Source organism: Bidens hawaiensis, unplaced genomic scaffold (assembly GCF_021521415.1).
Source record: "Bidens hawaiensis isolate Kalapana, Puna unplaced genomic scaffold, B.hawaiensis_p1.1 tig00004618_1, whole genome shotgun sequence".
NCBI lineage: Eukaryota > Viridiplantae > Streptophyta > Magnoliopsida > Asterales > Asteraceae > Bidens > Bidens hawaiensis.
In genome coordinates, this window is record NW_027491282.1 from 819,480 (window position 1) to 839,934 (window position 20,455).

At 37.5% G+C, this 20,455-nt stretch overlaps 2 protein-coding genes across 2 annotated transcripts; one reads left to right on the plus strand and one right to left on the minus strand.

The window, feature by feature from the left end:
- Positions 1 to 10,318: 10,318 nt before the first annotated feature.
- LOC143627308 (uncharacterized) lies at positions 10,319 to 13,582 on the minus strand. Its single transcript, XM_077097158.1, has 7 exons — positions 13,437 to 13,582; positions 13,321 to 13,342; positions 11,384 to 11,440; positions 11,203 to 11,284; positions 11,011 to 11,106; positions 10,808 to 10,932; positions 10,319 to 10,727 (listed from the first exon to the last, which is right to left on the minus strand). The coding sequence occupies exons 1-7, from the start codon at positions 13,537 to 13,539 to the stop codon at positions 10,490 to 10,492; spliced, it is 723 nt and encodes a 240-aa protein (XP_076953273.1). The 5' UTR covers positions 13,540 to 13,582; the 3' UTR covers positions 10,319 to 10,489.
- A 3,971-nt stretch (positions 13,583 to 17,553) lies between these two features.
- LOC143627302 (uncharacterized) lies at positions 17,554 to 18,893 on the plus strand. Its single transcript, XM_077097151.1, has 4 exons — positions 17,554 to 18,129; positions 18,220 to 18,396; positions 18,573 to 18,703; positions 18,785 to 18,893. Exons 1-4 carry the CDS (start codon positions 17,554 to 17,556, stop codon positions 18,891 to 18,893), a joined length of 993 nt encoding a protein of 330 aa, XP_076953266.1.
- Positions 18,894 to 20,455: the final 1,562 nt, after the last annotated feature.

Here is a 20,455-nt window from a genome sequence, read left to right on the forward strand (position 1 = left end):
GATCTTCATCTCGGCTGTCAGATCTCTCCCAAGAAAAACACAGATCTGGAAGTTTACAGAAAAAGGCTTTAAAGCTTGTTCTATTAAAGCTCAAAAAGATCCATAGATCTAAAAAGAGGCTTCCAGATCTGGGCAAGAAGAAACGGCCTGATTCGAATGATCAGGTCTCCGGATCTGTGATGGTTTTAAATCTGCTCCGGGCTTCAGATCTGTCCAGATCTGATTTACAGATCTAGGTCTAGATTACAGACCTGGATTTTAGGTCTAAGGTTGCAGATCTGACTCTAAAATTGCAGATCCAGAAATTACCAGACTTCCGCCGCCATGTACGCACGCCCGTGGATTCTCACTCCGCAGCCGTGCATGTGCCGCCGCGGAAACCACCATCTGGGTTTTGCACAAGAGACTTCCGCCATGCACGCGCACTCACGAGTCACCACTCCATCGCCGTGCATGCGCGCATCAGGCTACGCGCCAAACTTCAAGGTTGGGAATCCTCCTAATATCCCATATGGCTACGCGCCAAACTTCAAGGTTGGGAATCCTCCCAATATCCCATATGGCTACGCGCCAAGGTTGGGAATCCTCCTAATATCCCATATGGCTACGCGCCAAACTTCAAGGTTGGGAATCCTCCTAATATCCCATATGGCTATGCGCCAAACTTCAAGGTTGGGAATCCTCCTAATATCCCATATGGCTACGCGCCAAGGTTGGGAATCCTCCTAATATCCCATATGGCTACGCGCCAAACTTCAAGGTTGGGAATCCTCGTAATATCCCATATGGCTACGCGCCAAACTTCAAGGTTGGGAATCCTCCCAATATCCCATATGGCTACGCGCCAAGGTTGGGAATCCTCCTAATATCCCATATGGCTACGCGCCAAGGTTGGGAATCCTCCTAATATCCCATATGGCTACGCGCCAAACTTCAAGGTTGGGAATCCTCCTAATATCCCATATGGCTACGCGCCAAGGTTGGGAATCCTCTTAATATCCCATATGGCTACGCGCCAAACTTCAAGGTTGGGAATCCTCCTAATATCCCATATGGCTACGCGCCAAACTTCAAGGTTGGGAATCCTCCTAATATCCCATATGGCTACGCGCCAAGGTTGGGAATCCTCCTAATATCCCATATGGCTACGCGCCAAACTTCAAGGTTGGGAATCCTCCTAATATCCCATATGGCTACGCGCCAAACTTCAAGGTTGGGAATCCTCCTAATATCCCATATGGCTACGCGCCAAGGTTGGGAATCCTCCTAATATCCCATATGGCTACGCGCCAAACTTCAAGGTTGGGAATCCTCCTAATATCCCATATGGTTACGCGCCAAACTTCAAGGTTGGGAATCCTCCTAATATCCCATATGGCTACGCGCCAAGGTTGGGAATCCTCCTAATATCCCATATGGCTACGCGCCAAACTTCAAGGTTGGGAATCCTCCTAATATCCCATATGGCTACGCGCCAAGGTTGGGAATCCTCCTAATATCCCATATGGCTACGCGCCAAACTTCAAGGTTGGGAATCCTCATAATATCCCATATGGCTACGCGCCAAACTTCAAGGTTGGGAATCCTCATAATATCCCATATGGCTACGCGCCAAGGATGGGAATCCTCATAATATCCCATATGGCTACGCGCCAAACTTCAAGGTTGGGAATCCTCATAATATCCCATATGGCTACGCGCCAAACTTCAAGGTTGGGAATCCTCATAATATCCCATATGGCTACGCGCCAAACTTCAAGGTTGGGAATCCTCATAATATCCCATATGACTACGCGCCAAGGTTGGGAATCCTCATAATATCCCATATGGCTACGCGCCAAGGATGGGAATCCTCATAATATCCCATATGGCTACGCGCCAAACTTCAAGGTTGGGAATCCTCATAATATCCCATATGGCTACGCGCCAAACTTAAGGGTTGGGAATCCTCATACCATATGCTCACGCATCACATATGCTCACGCATATTACACATGCTTACGCATCACATGCTCACACATGTCACAGTCTAGACGCACGCGCATGCAACATCTGCGCGTGGCGCATAACACAAAACCAAAGTCTACGCGCACGCGCATGCAACATCTGCACGTGGCGCGGGACATAAAGTAGCTCGTAAGCCGCCTCACGCGCAAGCTCCACTATTATTACAGCTCATAAGACGCCTCGCGCGCAAGCTGTTACTATTCTTTTAGCTCGTAAGACGCCTCGCGCGCAAGCTGTTATTATTATTATAGCTCGTAAGACGCCTCACGCGCAAGCTTTTATTATTCACACAGCTCATAAGACGCCTCGCGCGCAAGCTGTTATTATTCTTATAACTCGTAAGACGCCTCGCGCGCAAGCTTTTTATTACTCACACAGCTCATAAGACGCCTCGCGCGCAAGCTGTCATTATTCTTATAGCTCGTAAGCCGCCTCACGCGCCAGCTCAATTATTATTCTCAAAGCTCATAAGACGCCTCTCGCGCGCAAGCTTTATTACTCTCACAGCTCGTAAGCCGCCTCACGCGCCAGCTCAATTATTATTCTCAAAGCTCGTAAGACGCCTCGCGCGCAAGCTTTTTATTACTCACACAGCTCATAAGACGCCTCGCGCGCAAGCTGTCATTATTCTTATAGCTCGTAAGCCGCCTCACGCGCCAGCTCAATTATTATTCTCAAAGCTCATAAGACGCCTCTCGCTCGCAAGCTTTATTACTCTCACAGCTCGTAAGCCGCCTCACGCGCCAGCTCAATTATTATTCTCAAAGCTCATAAGACGCCTCTCGCGCGCAAGCTTTTATTACTCACAGCTCGTAAGCCGCCTCACGCGCCAGCTCAATTATTATTCTCAAAGCTCATAAGACGCCTCTCGCGCGCAAGCTTTATTACTCACAGCTCGTAAGCCGCCTCACGCGCCAGCTCAATTATTATTCTCAAAGCTCATAAGACGCCTCTCGCGCGCAAGCTTTATTACTCTCACAGCTCGTAAGCCGCCTCACGCGCCAGCTCAATTATTATTCTCAAAGCTCATAAGACGCCTCTCGCGCGCAAGCTTTATTACTCACAGCTCGTAAGCCGCCTCACGCGCCAGCTTAATTATTATTCTCAAAGCTCATAAGACGCCTCTCGCGCGCAGGCTTTATTATTCTTAGCTCGTAAGCCGCCTCTCGCACGCATGCATTATTATTACAGCTCGTAAGCCGCAACTCGCGCAGGCTCTATTATTATAGCTCGTAAGCCGCCTCACGCGCAGGCTTCATTATTTTTACAGCTTGTCACCATCATGGGGAAAACCTCCCAAAACTCAGACAATAAAGACAAGGCCAAAGAAAAGGGAAAAAACCGCCTCACACCTTATAAAGTCCAGCGCTCCACCTAGACGCTTGCGCGCCCAGGAGCAACACTGGACTTGGGGGGCTTGTAGGGGTATGGTACTAAAACCCGGTTCTACGACCCTAAATCTATTATGTTTGGCTTATTTTATTACATGGACTAATACAATGTTATTGGGCTGAGGGGGTTTTGTGGAGGTAACCCTAATTGGGCTAGGCCCATTAGGGTACCATGATGGTGGCCATGAGACTCTCTATATAAGGAGGTCTCCACCTCCTTATTAGGGGTCATGCTCAATAAGAGCCACCACCACCTTTTTGTGTCTGTGAACAAGAAATCCTCAGGATATCTTAGCAGTCACCTCCACACCCCCGAAACCATTGCAGGTCTCAACATTGCAGGTCACAGGCGCAGCCGCAGTAGAAGAAGATCAAGACGTGGTTCGTTCATCTCGAAAATCCGTGGAAACATCGTCATGGATCAGGTAAGATTCATTTCGTGCTTCGACAGTTTACATCAGGCGTAAAAAAACGTCAATTACAATGATGGAGATAAGAAAAGATGTTACCATGGTGGATAGCCAAGTAAACAACTTATCGCTATAAATGGTCACTTTGATGATTTATCAAGAAATTAAAAAAAAAGTTCTCTTTTTATTTCATAGAAAAAATTATAAATCCATATTTTTCTAGAAATGAAACAAACTCAAGGTTGCAAAAGTCGCTAGGCGGACCCTAGGCGGTCGACTGGGGAGTTGGGAGTACTCGGCCTTAGTCGGTGAGTACTCGGCTTTAGTCGGAGAGTACTCGGGGATGGCTCACCGAGAACTCGGCCTAGGCGGGGATTACTCGGGGATTACTCGTTGAGTACTCGGCGCTTAGGCGCGACTTTTACAACCATGAACAAACTCCTTAACTTTTTATGTAAACTTGTACAAAACTAGCAACAATATTTACTAGGAATAAATTTTACTGACTTAATATTTTAGAGGAATAACAAACCTCAAATGATACTAAAAACACCTTTTAAATACTTATAATCTTATTTATCGTAAAAAATGTTTACTTATTATTTTCAGTTATTTCAGAATTAAAGGACCAATAAGCCCAGATACGTACTGGATCTTCACATAGAAAAATACTTATAGTTACGGCCCAATAACTAGAGTTTTTATTTTGGAAGCACGTAGCTTTAGCCTTGAGGCCCACGGTATGTTTTCATTTCATTTCACTATTGTTCATGGTCCTAAAATTTAAGGTCTTCCATATAACCATGAAGATATATCAATATATCATGGTGGTTTCTAACTCTTTTAAGATGTGGATCAAAAAATCTACTTCCATATTTATGAAAAGTCAGGGTTAAGGGCCCTTTTTTGAAATATCAAGATATTTAAACGTTTAGAGAGACGTTTAGGCTATATATAGTGGATGACAACTTGTAAATTTGTTTTGCATGAATGCAACAAAAAAAACTATGCATTACTTCGTTTGTATGGTAAAACTTTTCTCTTATTCACTTATTTAATTAAATTTCTTGAAGGATATCACAAAATCCCGCTTTCATGGTAATGTCATTTTAACTATTTTCAAAAGACTGCGTAAAATTTATATTTATTTATTTTTCTATTTTCATCAATTTACTAACGTTTTTTATCGAGGTCAAGGTTTTTTCTTTAATCATATTTTCTACGTAACCATTAAACGAGTTATGATAAATGTCCAATCTAATCCTATTTTTACGTGATATCCTGATCACATTAATCATTCCATATTTCCAAAACACGTATAGTTGTATACACTCGTATTTATACCATCTCTATACGTCCAAATAACACTTTGTATACTCTCAATTACACTTTTACGCCCATATAATACACATAAAAAGGTACCTTATAAACATGGTACAAGTGTGGATCAAGCTACATATACATTAAACTATGATGTCACACATCTCGAGTCTACTTACACTTCCCTTCACTCCATTTACACACAACAATTTCACTCCACTCTTTCTCCATTGTCATCATCATTACCAACCACCCTCACCATTCCCACCACATTCTAATTCAATGAACCAATCCATCCCACCAATATATCATCCACCCCCACCAAATATTATTATTATTATTATCACTCCTACCTGAAACCGGTATCAAACGAGCTTTTACCCTTCTGCTTTTAAAAAAACTAACCAAAAACAACATCCAACTAATTAATCATGGGTTTCCCAATTGGTTACACCGAACTCTTAGTCCCAGACTTCATAATCAACGCGTTAACCGTTCTGGGATTCATCCATAATCTCATTTCTTCTGTTCTCCGCTTCATGGGCCTCCTTCAAACCGAATCATTGCCTAACCATGCTCAATCTTATCAGCCATTACTCCAGTTTCGTGAACGCCTCCACGTGGTTAAATTCTCTGACCTCGTGGACCTGACGGACAGCTGCGTAGTGTGTTTATACGAGTTTGATGCTAGTGACGATATCCGTGGGTTAAGTACTTGTAAACATGTATTCCATCGGTGTTGTATAGACCGGTGGATGGACCATGGTCGGACAACTTGCCCGCTTTGTAACTGATGATTTACAAGATTATGATGGCGATTCGTCACTCGTTGGTTCTTAACATTTAGAATGTTTTTAATATGTATATTAATTATGCACGGATACTATCTTGAACTAATAATAATCTTTGGAGTATTCATATGTATGTCCTCACCATACAGATACGAGTTCAACTCTTCCTTTACGTATGCCTTGTGTACATATAACATAATAAATGAATTTATGCATATATGATCAGTTTTTGTTTTTTCATTATGAATTCATCAACTCCATTTAGGCATGGTAAATTGGTAATGTGACGGGTTTGTTCACGTTGTAAAACCATGTTTATACCTGACTAAATACTTGTCAGGTATCTCTTAGATAATGGCATAGCGGGTACAGTCGTACAGTCTATACCTGAGTTTGTTAAAAATATCGAATCAAGATTCTAAATTTCAAAATTCGGATAATTTAATTCAATTAGTTCAAGTGTTTAAAGTTCACTCAAAACTCAAAAGACAGCTACAATTAGACGTGCACAAATCGGGTACACTTGAAAAACCCGAACCGGTTCGGAACCGGTTTTTTTCTCACCGGGTAGGAAATGGCACCGGTTCCAGTCAAGAACCGGTTCGGTTCCCGACCCGAACTGATGCCCCGAAATGCCAACTTTTAGGAACCGGGTAGGGTAGGAACCGGGACCGGTTATTACGTAAAAACCGGTTCCACCGGTTTTTTTTTGAATTTCAAATAATATAGCCGTTACAAACCGGTTCCAACGGCTATATAGCTGTTTTTGACCGTTGGAACCGGTTTTGTTACTAAAAATAGGTTATTTACCTTCTATAAATAGCAAGGTATGGTGTGTACTTGTTAAACCACTTCCAAAACTATAAAAACACACTCCAAAACACAATTAAGCTTAAACCGACAACAAATGGCAACTAACGACGACGTTGTTATGGTGATCGAAACAACACGATGCCCCAATGTTTGGGTTCATTACGATTTGTGTCTCATGACCGACTCACAAGAGATGGCTCGTTGCAAATATTGTTCGAAGTTTCTTAAAGCAGGGTCCAACTCGACATTACGAAAACATACGAATAAGTATTGTCGAAAGAAAAGAAGTTTGGATGCTAAAAAAGCAGAAGTGGGAGAGTCGTCCGGCTCTACAACCCAAGCATCTACCGCCGGTGATAACGCTTAATCGTTGTAGAACGCCGGATTAAAACGACGGACTTTTTTTTTTAGTTTAAGTTGTTATGTTTAGTATCGTTTATGTTTTAATAATGTTTGTAGTAGTTATTGTTTGAATAAATAAAATGTTCGTCGTTATTAAAAAAGTAACAAAAAAATTAATCATGACTAACAAAAGTGGTTATTATTAAACAAATCATAACTAAATATTAGTTGAACTTGTTACAAATAATTTTACTAAAACAAATACCAAACACAAATTACTACTCTTCTTCGTCTTCACCCTCGTCTTCATTCTCGTCTTCACCCTCGTCTTCGTTATCGGAAGAAAGGCCGTCCTCCGCCTCCTCATCATGAATAGGACGCTCTATTGGTATCTCGTCTTCAAAGTTCGCCTTGTGTTGTATCCGATCCACCGCATCCAAATGGTCCTTTAGGCAAATGCAAACCTCTAAAGACTCGGGAGTTAATTTTGTTCTTCGCATTGATAATACCCTCCCATTAAGAGAAAAAACCGATTCGGAAGCAACCGTTGAGGCTTGTACGGCAAGCAAATCACGAGCCATGGCGGATAGAATAGGAAATTCGTTTTGTTTTCCTTTCCACCTAGCCAACAAATCAATATTGCGAACATCGTCGACCGTTGCACCCTCAACATAGTTTGCTTCACTATATCGACCAAGTTCGCTAGTTGGTGTGTTTCCTCTTTGCCTCTTAGATGCCGATTCACGAATCCCATTCATCAAGTTTATAAGTAGGTCCTTGCTCGGCCTACTAGTCGTTGTTTTTTTAATAAAAGACGATCTCGTGCTTGGACCATATAGTTGAAACTAATGATCATAAAGGTCTTGAAGGTTTTTGTTAAACTTTTCACACGCTTCCGTCGACAACTTCGGGTCGATCTCGTGCATACCCATGTTGTCGAATATTTCTTCGATCGTTCTCTCAACCCCATTAACATTCTAATATGGGTTTAAAGCGGCGGCACAAGTGAAGACCGACGGTATGTTTTCAAAATATTTTAAGAACTTTTCCTTCATACCCCCAACAATATTCTTGAATAGTGTGTTCTTCTCCTCAAACTCTTTAAAAGTACAAGACATGTAGTATAATTCTTGCAAAACCCAACAACTCGTAGGGTAATAGACTCCCGATAACTTTGTTGTTGAGTTTTTGAACACGTCAAGATACCCCAACAAATAACCGACATTGACCCAAACACTTTCCGGAAGCATATCGGCCTCTCGTACGTCAACAAGATTGTTATGAAAACTTTGTAGAGTTTGCCGTTGGGCGAAAGCACACTTGAGCATATGACAAGTTGAGTTCCAACGGGTTGGAACATCCCAATTCGGCCCCAAATACTTTCTTTCAACCGACTTGCAATAATTCTTATATTCTAGATGTCTTCTTTTACCATTTTTGAAGACATCTTGTAACATAAGTCTAAAAAATTTTAAATCGTCACAAATGTTTTCATTTTTGAGACCTTTTTGAACAACCAAGTTGATGATATGTGCAACACATCGAACATGAAAAAAATCCCCGAAACAAGGTGGTGAATATTTAATGATAAATTTTTTCGGCCGCCTTAGTATTGTTTGATGCTAGTAAAGAATGAAAAAACTCGATTAACTCTTTTTTAGCACACTCCCACAACTTGATACAATGACGTCTTAAGGTAGTACGACTTACATGTGTGTATCGCGGTTGTAGAGTTTCTCGAATCAACGACGTCAAATCCGGGTCATCAAAGTGGTTAAACAGCAAACCTCGTTGAATAACGAACTTTGCCATTCTATCTTGAACATGAGTCGTGTTGTAACGAAATAGCGTACCATCTTTATCCAAGTCAACTTGATCGGTCGCGCCAATCCCTTTCAAGGCCGGGCAATATGAATTCTCGATGTGCTTTCTCAAAGTCGAGTTGGAATCGTGTTTTAATTGTTTTCCACATAGTTTGCAACGAGCCTTTTGATCACCTTCGGCATTGACAACCAAATCCCAATTCTTCCATACGTCTTGGTTTCGGGTATGGGTGATGACCGCAAGAACATTTGGGTCCTCCTTAGCCTTCTTGTTAGTTTTTTTGATGGGTGCCATAATAATATTTAGTTAGATGGTCGGGTTTGCTAAAGGAGAAGTTTTTTTGTTTGTTTTTGAGTTTGGTGGTGAAACAAGTAATGGAAAACAACTTATATATAGGTTTTGGGCTACAAGAACCGGTTCCAACGGCTATATTACCGTTGGAACCGGTTACAACGGCTCTTTTGTTTCTCAAAAACCGGTTCCAACGGCTATATTACCGTTGGAACCGGTTACAACGGCTCTTTTGTTTCTCAAAAACCGGTTCCAACGGCTATATTACCGTTCCAACGGCTAGTTTGACCAGTGTTTCACCTTTTAAAAAAAACCCGCCAGAACCGGTTATTTCGGGTAGGAACCGGACCGGGTACACTTAGGAACCGGGTTGGAACCGACTGGGAATTACAAATAGGGGAACCGGGTATGATATTCGGGTACAATAATATCCAAACCGGGTATTTGCTCCATCGGTAGGAACTGGAACCGGTTCCGGGCCGGTTCCACCGGTTCGGTTCCGGAACCGGTTTTTTTGTGCACGTCTAGCTACAATAAACATCATCAAAATATATAACATGTATAAACATAACTAATCACAATTCGCATGATACATAAGGGTAGACATCACACTCTACTCGCCCCACCGAAGCTCGTTCGAGTAGAGCTAGCAACCCCTCCTCCCCACATGAAACCAAACATAAAATGTGTTGGCTATTACTGATAATTTGATAACTACAAGCAAAATTATTAGTGATAACATGTGTAGGAAGTGTACCAGCGTATGAACAAAGTTTATTTTCTATTCGTTCTGTAATACATTTGAAAATAATCTGTAAATAAAAGCTAGATTTTCTTTGCGACACTTCACAAACACCACTTTTTTTTCCTATATAAATCTATACATGAACTTGTACAGTTGTCCTTTCACAAAACAAAATACATCATAGAAGAGTGTTAATTGGCTTCTTAAAGTAGTTGCATTTAAACGAAAACGTCTAGATTGAAGTCAAAGAGTCTCATCTAGTCTTATCAACTTCATAAAGAGACGAAGAACGCCAATGCATTACAAAACATGAGAACATGAGAACACGAAAACCCAAATGAACCCATCGAGTGCATACACGAACCAAGACATGACAATGACAAATACGAAACATACATAATAATCCGATACCACACAGATATAAGTAATATACAGCATGTTTCTCGTCACGTAATTAAAAAAAGAGTTCAAAAAAGTTCAATAATAAAAACAAATATGAATTTCATTCACAAAACCACTCAAGCTGCCATTTTAAACATTCAAAGATTCACCATTTTACCTCTGGTAACCGGGGGCTGGATATCCTTGTTGAGGATAACCGGCAGGCGGGTACCCTTGAGCTTGAGGTGGTGGGTAACCATAAGGTTGTTGACCGTACCCGACATTTGGAGGATACGGTTGGTCAATCCTTGACATTTGCTGCACGGGTGGGACTGACATTGGTTGCGGTCCAAACTTCCCATCTCGTTTGTCCATTTCCACCTTGTGTTGTGTCTGCATGCAAGCACAAACCCTACAAAAAGAATAATACAAAATATATATTAGCTTATTCATCTTTCAGAATATTGATTATGATATAAGAACAAGACTTACGTGCAATAAACCATATCAGCTAAGCAATTCAGCAATTGAGATGCCTCACTGAGTTCTTCACTGCCAACAAGACAAGCAACAATGGAGAATATGCACGCAAGTTGTTGGAGGCAAAACATGAAACCCTACATTATAAAAGAATGTTAAAAAGAGTAAATGATGATAAGCATTAAAGATAGAAAAGAGTTTTGTGAAGAGATTACAATGATGCAATTATCACATTTTGTTGTTTGGATATTAAACTCGTCTTGCAATAGAAACCGAGTAGATGCAACTGAGTTCCCAAAGCACAAGAAGACCTGATGATTGCAAAATCAAACCAAAACATTACAGAATGATTGTGAATAACATAATTTTTAAACAAATCATTAAAATTGTATGTTGTAACTGCATACCTCAGTGCAAAGACATAATTCAGGACATTTGCTTTCTCCACACCGTCCACTGCATGGCATATATCCAGCACAGCAAGTATACCTGTGACAGAGAACAAAAAAACGTATATATTAAAATGTGAAATAAGTAATAACTAATCTGCATTGAAGTATGGCTTAGGTGATGGATAACAATGCATACCTTGACATATCATTGTACAGAGCTCGCTTACGAAGTAAGTATGAAACGCATGGTCCGCTGTCATTTTAATAGAGTTACAGAAAACATGCATTAGTAAGAAAATAAGATGTTTAGATAAATATATTCCTTAACCCATAATAAGTAAGAAAAAGGTTTACATAAAAGCTTTTAATCAAGTAAACTTGGTCATATTTACATATACGTATTTTAATCAAGTAAGCCTTTCATAATCTCTTCAACCTTATGGTCAATTTTACATATCAGCCTCCTACAGACCCTGTATTTGACCAATTGATTCGTTCCTTAGCAGTGTTGTAAAGATCGTGATTAAGTGCCGACTAATCACTAATTGGTACGCTATCGATGCGATTGAACCAACAAATCGATAGTCGGTCAAAGGCAACCAAAATCAGTCAAAATCAGCCCAAATCGGACTTGGTTTTAACCCGAGCTCCCAAGTCCCAACCTGGTCCATGAACTAATGTGTAATTGTTTGAATTTTTCTATTGATTTGTTGTGTTTATGTTTAATTGTTTACGTTTAAACTAATACTATCTGAACTTTAAAGTACTTATGTGAACTTTTACATGTAACTTTTCAAAACTGTATATAACTTTGAAAATTTACATATAAAAATTACAATCCGATTAATACCTGTTAATCGCTAGGCGGTACCTCACCGCCTGACTAGCGCCTAGCGATGTTTACAACACCGTTCCTTAGGCTAGCTTTCTAGGGCCAAACTTTCATTTAACAACATGTTCAATCACAAATCACATTCTAGCTAACAAGAAAGTAATATAGAACACAAATAAGACAAATACCCTAAACATGTACAAAAATTAGAGTATGATTAGCTACAAAATCATACACAAAACAGAAGGTTCTATAACAATGCCTAAACTTCAAAATAAAATTTCGTACAAATAAAAATGCTATGATCTACTAGATCTAAAAAATATATAATTCACACACAAATGTCATGAAGCCCATTCATAAAATAACAAAACTTATAACATATAATCAACTATTTATAAGAGTAAAATAAGGATAATTGTAAAGGGAATCTAACCACATCATATCTTCTAACTACCTAACAAATTAACAATAAACCCTAACTACTATATCCTCTCTAACTTCTTTCTCTAGTGACGTGCCTCAAACCTCAATCTAATAACGTAATTTTGTGAAATTTGAGAGATTCCCTAGCATGATCATCAACAGATTATCGATCATAACAAATAATGTTAAACCACAAACCGCCTATTAGCTAAGTAATATACAGCACAAATATGTTATAAACTTACAATATACTAATACCTATATCGGAAATATATCTAAAACACATACAAAAATCAGTGTAACTAACCACAAAAATATGCACAAACGCCTTGTTCAAGTCACGTGCCTCAATCTATTAACCTAATTTTAGGGGTGTGCACGGTCAGTTCAGTTCGTAATGGGAGCTTAACCATAACCAAATGGTCAGTTAACCATAGGTTGGTTAGCCGTTGGTTCTGGTTAAGTTTGGTTAGATGTCCAATGTATTTTTAATGTTTTTTTCCCTTTATTCTAGTTGAATTTAGTTCGGTTATGGTAATCCAAGCTACGTTATAGACAGTTGCAGCATATATTTAAATATTCAAAGGTAGAAATAGATGTATAAAAGATGTAATTAGGATTAGACATATAAAAGTTAGAAAACATAAACATACTAGGTTCGGTTCAGTTTTGGGTAAAGTCGATTAACGGAAACACATTAACTGTAACCATAACCGAAATGTCAGTTATGATTAATTTCGGCTTTTGCTAACTCCCTACCAACTTTTATAAAACTATCATCAACAGATAATCAATCCTAACATTATAAAACTCAACTAAAACAATCAATCATCAACCAATACAAATAACTGAATAACAGATCTAGAGGCTCTTACCAGAACAAGGCAAAGCAGCAATCTGCAACAACAAAACGAACAAACGAATAACAATCAATAGCATGAACTAAGTACTCTAAGCTACAATTGTAATAATAAAGTAAATCGATAGTTACAAGGAGTGTCGGCGGAGATGGTGCTCATGAGATCGGTGTGCCATACGTTCCGGTAGCTCTGACGGAGCTGCATCTTATCCAAATGCTCTTGAGACGCAGCCATCGTAGATCGGACTTCGAATCAATTGAAGTTTGAATCAAACACGAAGAAGATAGATAATATAATTGTATTGGATTGTTAAACGGTTAAACCCTAATAACTATAAAGTATACGACCAATTGACTCGTGAATTGGTCAACGGTCAGCTGGAAGCGATACCTTCAAACAAGGAACGGTTTTCTGTATATTACTTGTTACCCCCCTTTACTTTTTATATAGTTGTGGTTACATGTTAGAACGAGTACGCTATTTGAAATAGATTTGTTGGGCCATGAAAATAATGTGCATGTGTAAGTTGAATGTAGTTGAGGTGGGTGTGTGGAGACACGAGTTGGACTGAATTGATAAGAAACAGGGTTTCGGGATAGATTACGGGGGTTGGTTTATCATATAATGTAAGAATGGGAGAATGACGATGACACTAGTTAGAATAGTGAAAATCCATTGTGTATATGAAAAACGGGCAAAGACAAAACCTAACTAAATAGGGATGATCAGAGTAGACAAGATTTGCTAAGGTTACACATTTCTGAAAACATGGTCGTTAATTTTTAGGTGGGGGGGGGGGGTGTATTATGGATTTGTCATGAGATTTACTTTACCTTTCCCTTTAATGAGTTTTACATATTACTTTCATTTTCATCTTTCCTTCATGTGTTTATGATGCTTTTGTGTGTATTATCATACTTTTCACTTTGTTTTGTTATTAATAGTTTGCTAATTTATATATGTTAGTTATTTTGTTATCTTTTGTTTACCACGTGAATGATACTATGTTTATAATATATTTTTCGTGTTTAGATAGCGTTGTTGGAGTTGAGAGTCTCTTTGGAAGAAACTTATTTAATAAAGATATGATTAGTCTATATCATATTCTCTTTATACTCTACTAACTAGTTTATTATTGATGTTATTTTACTATGTATGATTATTGTTGTTTTAATACCGCGTTGAAAGTGGCAACAAAAATATGAAACAATACATGAAGGACAACAAAAATATATGAAGCAATACATGAAGTTTGATCAAATATGTCATAATACAAATAACTAGAAGATGGCTGTTGAAACCCATATATCATTAAGGGGCAAATTATGTAAATTTGTGCGAGTTTGTATTTGATTTATGCATTATACTATTTATATTTATAAAATAAGATGTGATCTTTTAATTTTGTATATACAGTTTCTTATATAAATTTTAGCATACAACCTTAGTATAAATTTGAATAAATAGTTGTGATGTGTTTGTTTTTACCTGTGTCTTACTATAAGTTTTATCACGAATCAAATTAATATGTAATATGATATTATAATTAGTTATATCTTGATAACTTGATTTATGATAAAGTTTATTTTGAAATATAGATAAAAATAAACATATTGAAATACTAATTTCAAAATTGTATAAATAGTGTTAAAATAAAAAAAATGTAATTAAAGTTAAATATTAAAAAAGTCACAATATATGTCTATATGGTAATTTATTTATTTTGGCACGTCTGAAAAAGACACGAAACAAAAATAGAAGTAGTGGCCAAGTGGTAAGTGGTGTTTGATTTTTAGATGAGGTAATAACTAGTGATGATATTATTAAAATATGATAGAAAAATATATTATTGTTTATATACATGTTGAATTTGGTTTTGAATTATTATTTTGAAAATAAAAAAGTGGGGGTGGGGGGGGGGGTATGGGGAGGGAAACAAAATATCTTATTTTCCAAATGTGTCATGTATGTTTCAATCACATTAATCATAATAACATATGAAAAAAATATAGTGCTCACTTTGTATAAATGATTACAAATCTATTAAAATGTATAAATTGGACCTGCTTTCTGTTTTTAAAAGAATTCAGATTCTCATAGAGTTTTGCATTAGAGAAAAAATCACATACTTGAACTTTTTTTCATACTTAAAAACAAAAGTAACAAGTTCACCGGCATGGTTGCAAAAATCACGTCTTTTCACAAGTACTCCCCGCATAGGTCGAGTACTTGGTGAGTAACTCCCGAGTACACCCCGACTAGGTTGAGTATTCGCAGCTCCTCAATCGATCAATTTGGCACCGCCTAACGATTTCTACAACCATGAAATATGGTGTGTACTTTTGAAAGGAATATGGAAAATCACAAAATAAAATGTACACGTGAAATATGCTTCTAACCTTTATGGTTATTCAAACAGACGCATTTGATAATCATCCTTGTATCTTAATAAGTTGTATTTGCTCTTATTAAACACACAAAATTATAATATATAATTTTAAAACTTCTTAACTAAAATGAGTTGGGGCGTTGGGCCCGCGAGGCAAATTAATGGGCTGAAACCACGCACTTTTTAAAAATTTAAGGATTTAGTAAGAATTTTGGGCCTGACCCAATCTAAAGGATAGACAAAAACTTAGTTTCTGACCTGATGAAGGTTTTGATATCATTAAAAACCAACTTATCTTATATAAACTTTTATAAAAAGTGTTAATTCAAATTTTAACCACTTAAAATACAAATTTATATATGCTTTTAACTAATATTAGAAAAGGTGATAGGGTGACAATATTGATGGCAATCTTCTTACATGGGCCATGAGAAAGGAAACAACAATATAGTGTGTTCAGGATATAAGTTGCTTGGTGACTTTCTAATAAGTTAGCAATTATCCGTTAGACCATTATTATTTAACTCAAAGCAACTAAGCAAGCCATTGCAGGTTTATCCGGCCGGTACGGGGTTTTGTAAGTGTTAACTGATGTCACCAAGCTAGTGCCATTCAAAAAAAGTTAACTCAAAAGTAAAATATTTTAAATATGAGACAATCGGCCAAAATGGATCCTAGACCATCTTTTAGATGGAACTAGATAGAGGATGATGGTAACTATAATTTTGCATGTTTGATGAATATAATAAAGTATTACTGTTTATAATAATAAATAGTTTTTTTTTTGGAAAGTTGTGACATCATACTAGATTACCAGAAGTAATTCAAGATCACGCACAATGTTGTTTTGATATAAAAATATTCTTAGAAAATAATGATCTGAAAGATTAATTGGTCATGTATGGTAATAACACCAACTCGTCACTCGTGTGCACAAAACATCCATTGTATGTATGTCGTAGAACATTTTCGGAATTCGTACGATAGGATATTCTTACTCTATGTTAAATATTATGTGAGACTACGTACCATCAAAGTTTAATAAGTTCTTATTATTATCCTTCTTTTTATGAGGGGTGTGATTGTGCAAAGAGGGCAAAGTTCAAGGGTGTCTTTAGAAAACCTTTTTGTAATACAATATAATATAGCATAAGTGGACTAATTGCTATTTGTTTTTAGGTATTGTCACAAGAGTTTGGTGCTTTTAAACTCCCCTACTCTTGGCAAAAGAATGGTGTCCTCTACTTGTTTTAGAGAGAGAAAGTGCCATCTTTCTCTCTTTGCTTTTAAGTGTTTTTGGTTCACCCTCTTATAGTGTCTTCTCTATGGTTGTTTATTGTTACTCCAATCATAAACCTTCAAACACATTATAATGGAGTGAAATAATTTCAAGTTATTGTAGCTCCAAGTCTTGTAATTTGTTCAAAAAAAAGGTTGTGGTTTTCAGCTTCTACACCCTTTTCAAGATTATGAGCAAATGTCACCGTTTTAAACAATTGAAAAGAAGAAAAGTTGGCCTTTAATCGTTAAATATTCAGTTTTTACCACTTTTCCTATTAAGATATGACTTTTTAAGATTATTATAAATTCACGATTTACCTTTTCAAATCATGATATAAAAGGCCAATTGTCATTTTCAAGATTGTCATATCTGTGAATTTCACGATCTTATATCTTTTAACATAAAAGTCACAAGTTTGTGTTTAACTTTTTACAATCGAAAAAATTAATGTTCGTCCTTTTAACGATTGTCATACTTTCGAGCGACCAGAAGCACCATATCATCACAAATTGGCGTTTACTCTTTAGGTGAAAAACAAGAGATTGTTGTATGTTAATCCAAGATTGAATCATATTCAATGTCTTCTGGTTTATTTGAATTTGAAGATTGTTTCTTCACTTATCCATTCTCCCCTTTAAATGGTTCTTCATCCATTGACATCCTCCATAAATTTCAAGAAAATAACCACAACTTAAACCCTTTAACCCATGAAAAATTTGACCCCCCATTTGATGAAAATGACCAAATCACCCCCACCAATATCACCACCACCACCCTCCTCTGTTCCTCCCCACCAAGCCACCAACTTGAGAGTCTTTCTCTTAACCAAATGGGCAATTCAGTAAATTCACTAGAATTTTGTCATCTTGAGATCAAAACAGAGGAAAGTCAACTACCCTTGTTTGACAATTATGTCAACAACAATTCTTTCTTGCCTCATAGCTATGGTGGATATGAAAATGCATTGAACATGATGCACAAGAGCTACAGTAAATCTTTTAATGGAAGAGCAAATAATTATCTTTTTCAACCAAAATTTAATAGCTTGATTGAGTCCTCAAATCTTCCATCCATGTTCCTCACCTCACCTGATCATGGCTTCACTTCTAGTTCTAGCCATATGAGAAGGGTCTGCAGCACTGGTGATTTGCAAGTTAGTCCTTCTTTATCATGTGCATGTCCATTTTTTACTCATTTGTTTTTGTTAAACGGGTTATTTATTATTATTTTTTTTTCTTTTTAGAGCTTGAAAAACAATCATCGAAATCAAGCATTGTCGTCAAGCCCATTAGCGATGGAGGGATCGTTGATGGAGGAAGCTAATTTCAAGGTGGGTCGTTACAGTCCAGAAGAAAGAAAAGAGAGAATATTAAGATATAAGGCCAAAAGGACACGGAGAAATTTTAATAAAACAATCAAGGTAATTAGGATTCTCAGTTATATATATATATATGTGTGTGTTATTCATATGTAGCATTTTTTATTGATAAATATATTAATTTTTTTATTATATGTTAAATTTAAATAAGTGATGTGTCGGATACATTAGTTGCGTACTTCGTATCTGCTAACTTTATTTGCATTCTATTTTGAAAGTATGTATGCCGAAAAACTCTTGCTGATAACCGGCCGAGAATACGTGGGAGATTTGCACGTAATGATGAGCCTGAAGAAACGACTCCTAAAGCTTTTAATTTTCAACGATACGAGTATGAAGATGAATTATGGGTATGTATATTACTCGTTAGGATATGATTTTCAAGTTATTGGTTACAATTTAAAAACTGATTGTCTTTGTTACATATGTTGATGGAGGGATTGCAAGAAGAATACTATCAAGGAATACCAAGACAACACTTTTTCAATACCCATATGCCCACCACCCAACTTCAACAATTTAGCTATGTTCCTAAATAAAAAACAATGGCTATAAAAGTAACTAAAAATGTTCTAAGACTATATTTATATTATTATTCTTGTTGATCTTAGATAGAGTGTAAGCAGTAAGATCGAACTTGAGACGCGGCATACGAAGGTTGGAAAGAGGGTCAGAGTTCAGAAGAAAGGAAACAAGTTGTTACATAAAGCATTTAGTTGGTTTTGATAAGAGTAATGTAATTTATAAGGTGACATTATTATTATGAGTATAAAACTTGGGAATATTTGCTTTTGTGTCACTAGTATTCTCTTGCACTTCTCTTTTTATTGTTTAGATCATTCAAACATATATTCTTATATAGTTTTATATTATTTTAGGGGATGTGATCTTCATACATCACCCTCATGGTCCTATACGATTCGTATAGCGCTACACGTGTCGAATTGAGCACGCATGACTGACAAGTGTACGAAGCGGACAACTTTTTGTAGCCTATACAGCCTGTATAGCCCTATACGAGCCGTATAAATTTTCAACAGCTCGTATAAACTTGATACAAACTAACACAACTCAGGGCCTATACGACTATACGAGTCGTAATTGCAAAAAGTAGTATTTGAAGATCTAAAGTAGTGTATGAAGATCACATGCCTTGTTTTAGTTATCTACCACTTCATGCCAAATATATATAAATATATATATATATATATATATATATATATATATCCTTTGCCATAGTCTTGATTTTCTAATGGTAGTAATGTAGCCAAATAATAAGTTGCATGTAGGGTAACATCCAATTACAACTCACTAACGGGCTTCAGCTCGAAAATAATATATAACATCTAGAGCTATTGTTTTGGGACCTTACATCCGACTCGGAGCTACATGTCATGGGGCGTTTTTGATTGCCGAGAGTCAGCCAATCTATTCCACTTATGTGTGATGCCTCTTGCTCAATTTAAGCTTGGATTCAAAACTAAGACAACTCGATTTACATTCGAGCCAAGTCCGAGCTTGCCTGGATTGGCTCAGCTTTTGAACTGCCTACCCCTAAATTACAACGATCCAACACAATTTGAGTAGATGTGATCTTAAAAACATTTGGCATGATACATCCTCCCACCATCAAAACACAAACATCATCAAGCATTGATTAACATTCGTGGTGACACCACGGATAAAGGATTCACTTTAAATTCTTGACTAACGAAATGCTCATTTATGTTGTTCACTTGTTCGCATCAAACAATAACTGTTTTTCACCATAGATCGTTTTGTTGCTTTCGATCCTTCCCTTGGGAATGCCCATTACACTCTTAGTGATTCGTTTGTTCCAATTGACGACCTTTTTCCCTAGTTCCATGGACATACACACTAACCACAGACACTTCCCGTCCATTCTCGAACTTGCGGCTTTCACACCACGTTGAAATTACGACGTGGACAAACATGTCTCACTTTCTACTCTAGCATACTGATGACGAGGGTAGCCTAAGGAATTAACAAAAAGACTTCCACACATTAAGGCTAAAAAGGTTAAAAGGTTAAAAGCTTCGTTTCCCGCCCAAACTTATGTAAACAAGTACCCACGTGCTAC

Coding starts and splice junctions, on each gene's coding strand:
- LOC143627302 (XM_077097151.1), top strand. CDS start 17,554: ATGTCTTCTGGTTTATTTGAATTTGAAGATTGTTTCTTCACTTATCCA. Junction 18,130..18,219: donor GCAGCACTGGTGATTTGCAA/GTTAGTCCTTCT, acceptor TTTTCTTTTTAG/AGCTTGAAAAACAATCATCG. Junction 18,704..18,784: donor GAGTATGAAGATGAATTATG/GGTATGTATATT, acceptor GTTACATATGTT/GATGGAGGGATTGCAAGAAG.
- LOC143627308 (XM_077097158.1), bottom strand. CDS start 13,539: ATGGCTGCGTCTCAAGAGCATTTGGATAAGATGCAGCTCCGTCAGAGC. Junction 11,285..11,383: donor CTGTACAATGATATGTCAAG/GTATGCATTGTT, acceptor TCTCTGTCACAG/GTATACTTGCTGTGCTGGAT. Junction 10,933..11,010: donor AATGTGATAATTGCATCATT/GTAATCTCTTCA, acceptor TTTATAATGTAG/GGTTTCATGTTTTGCCTCCA.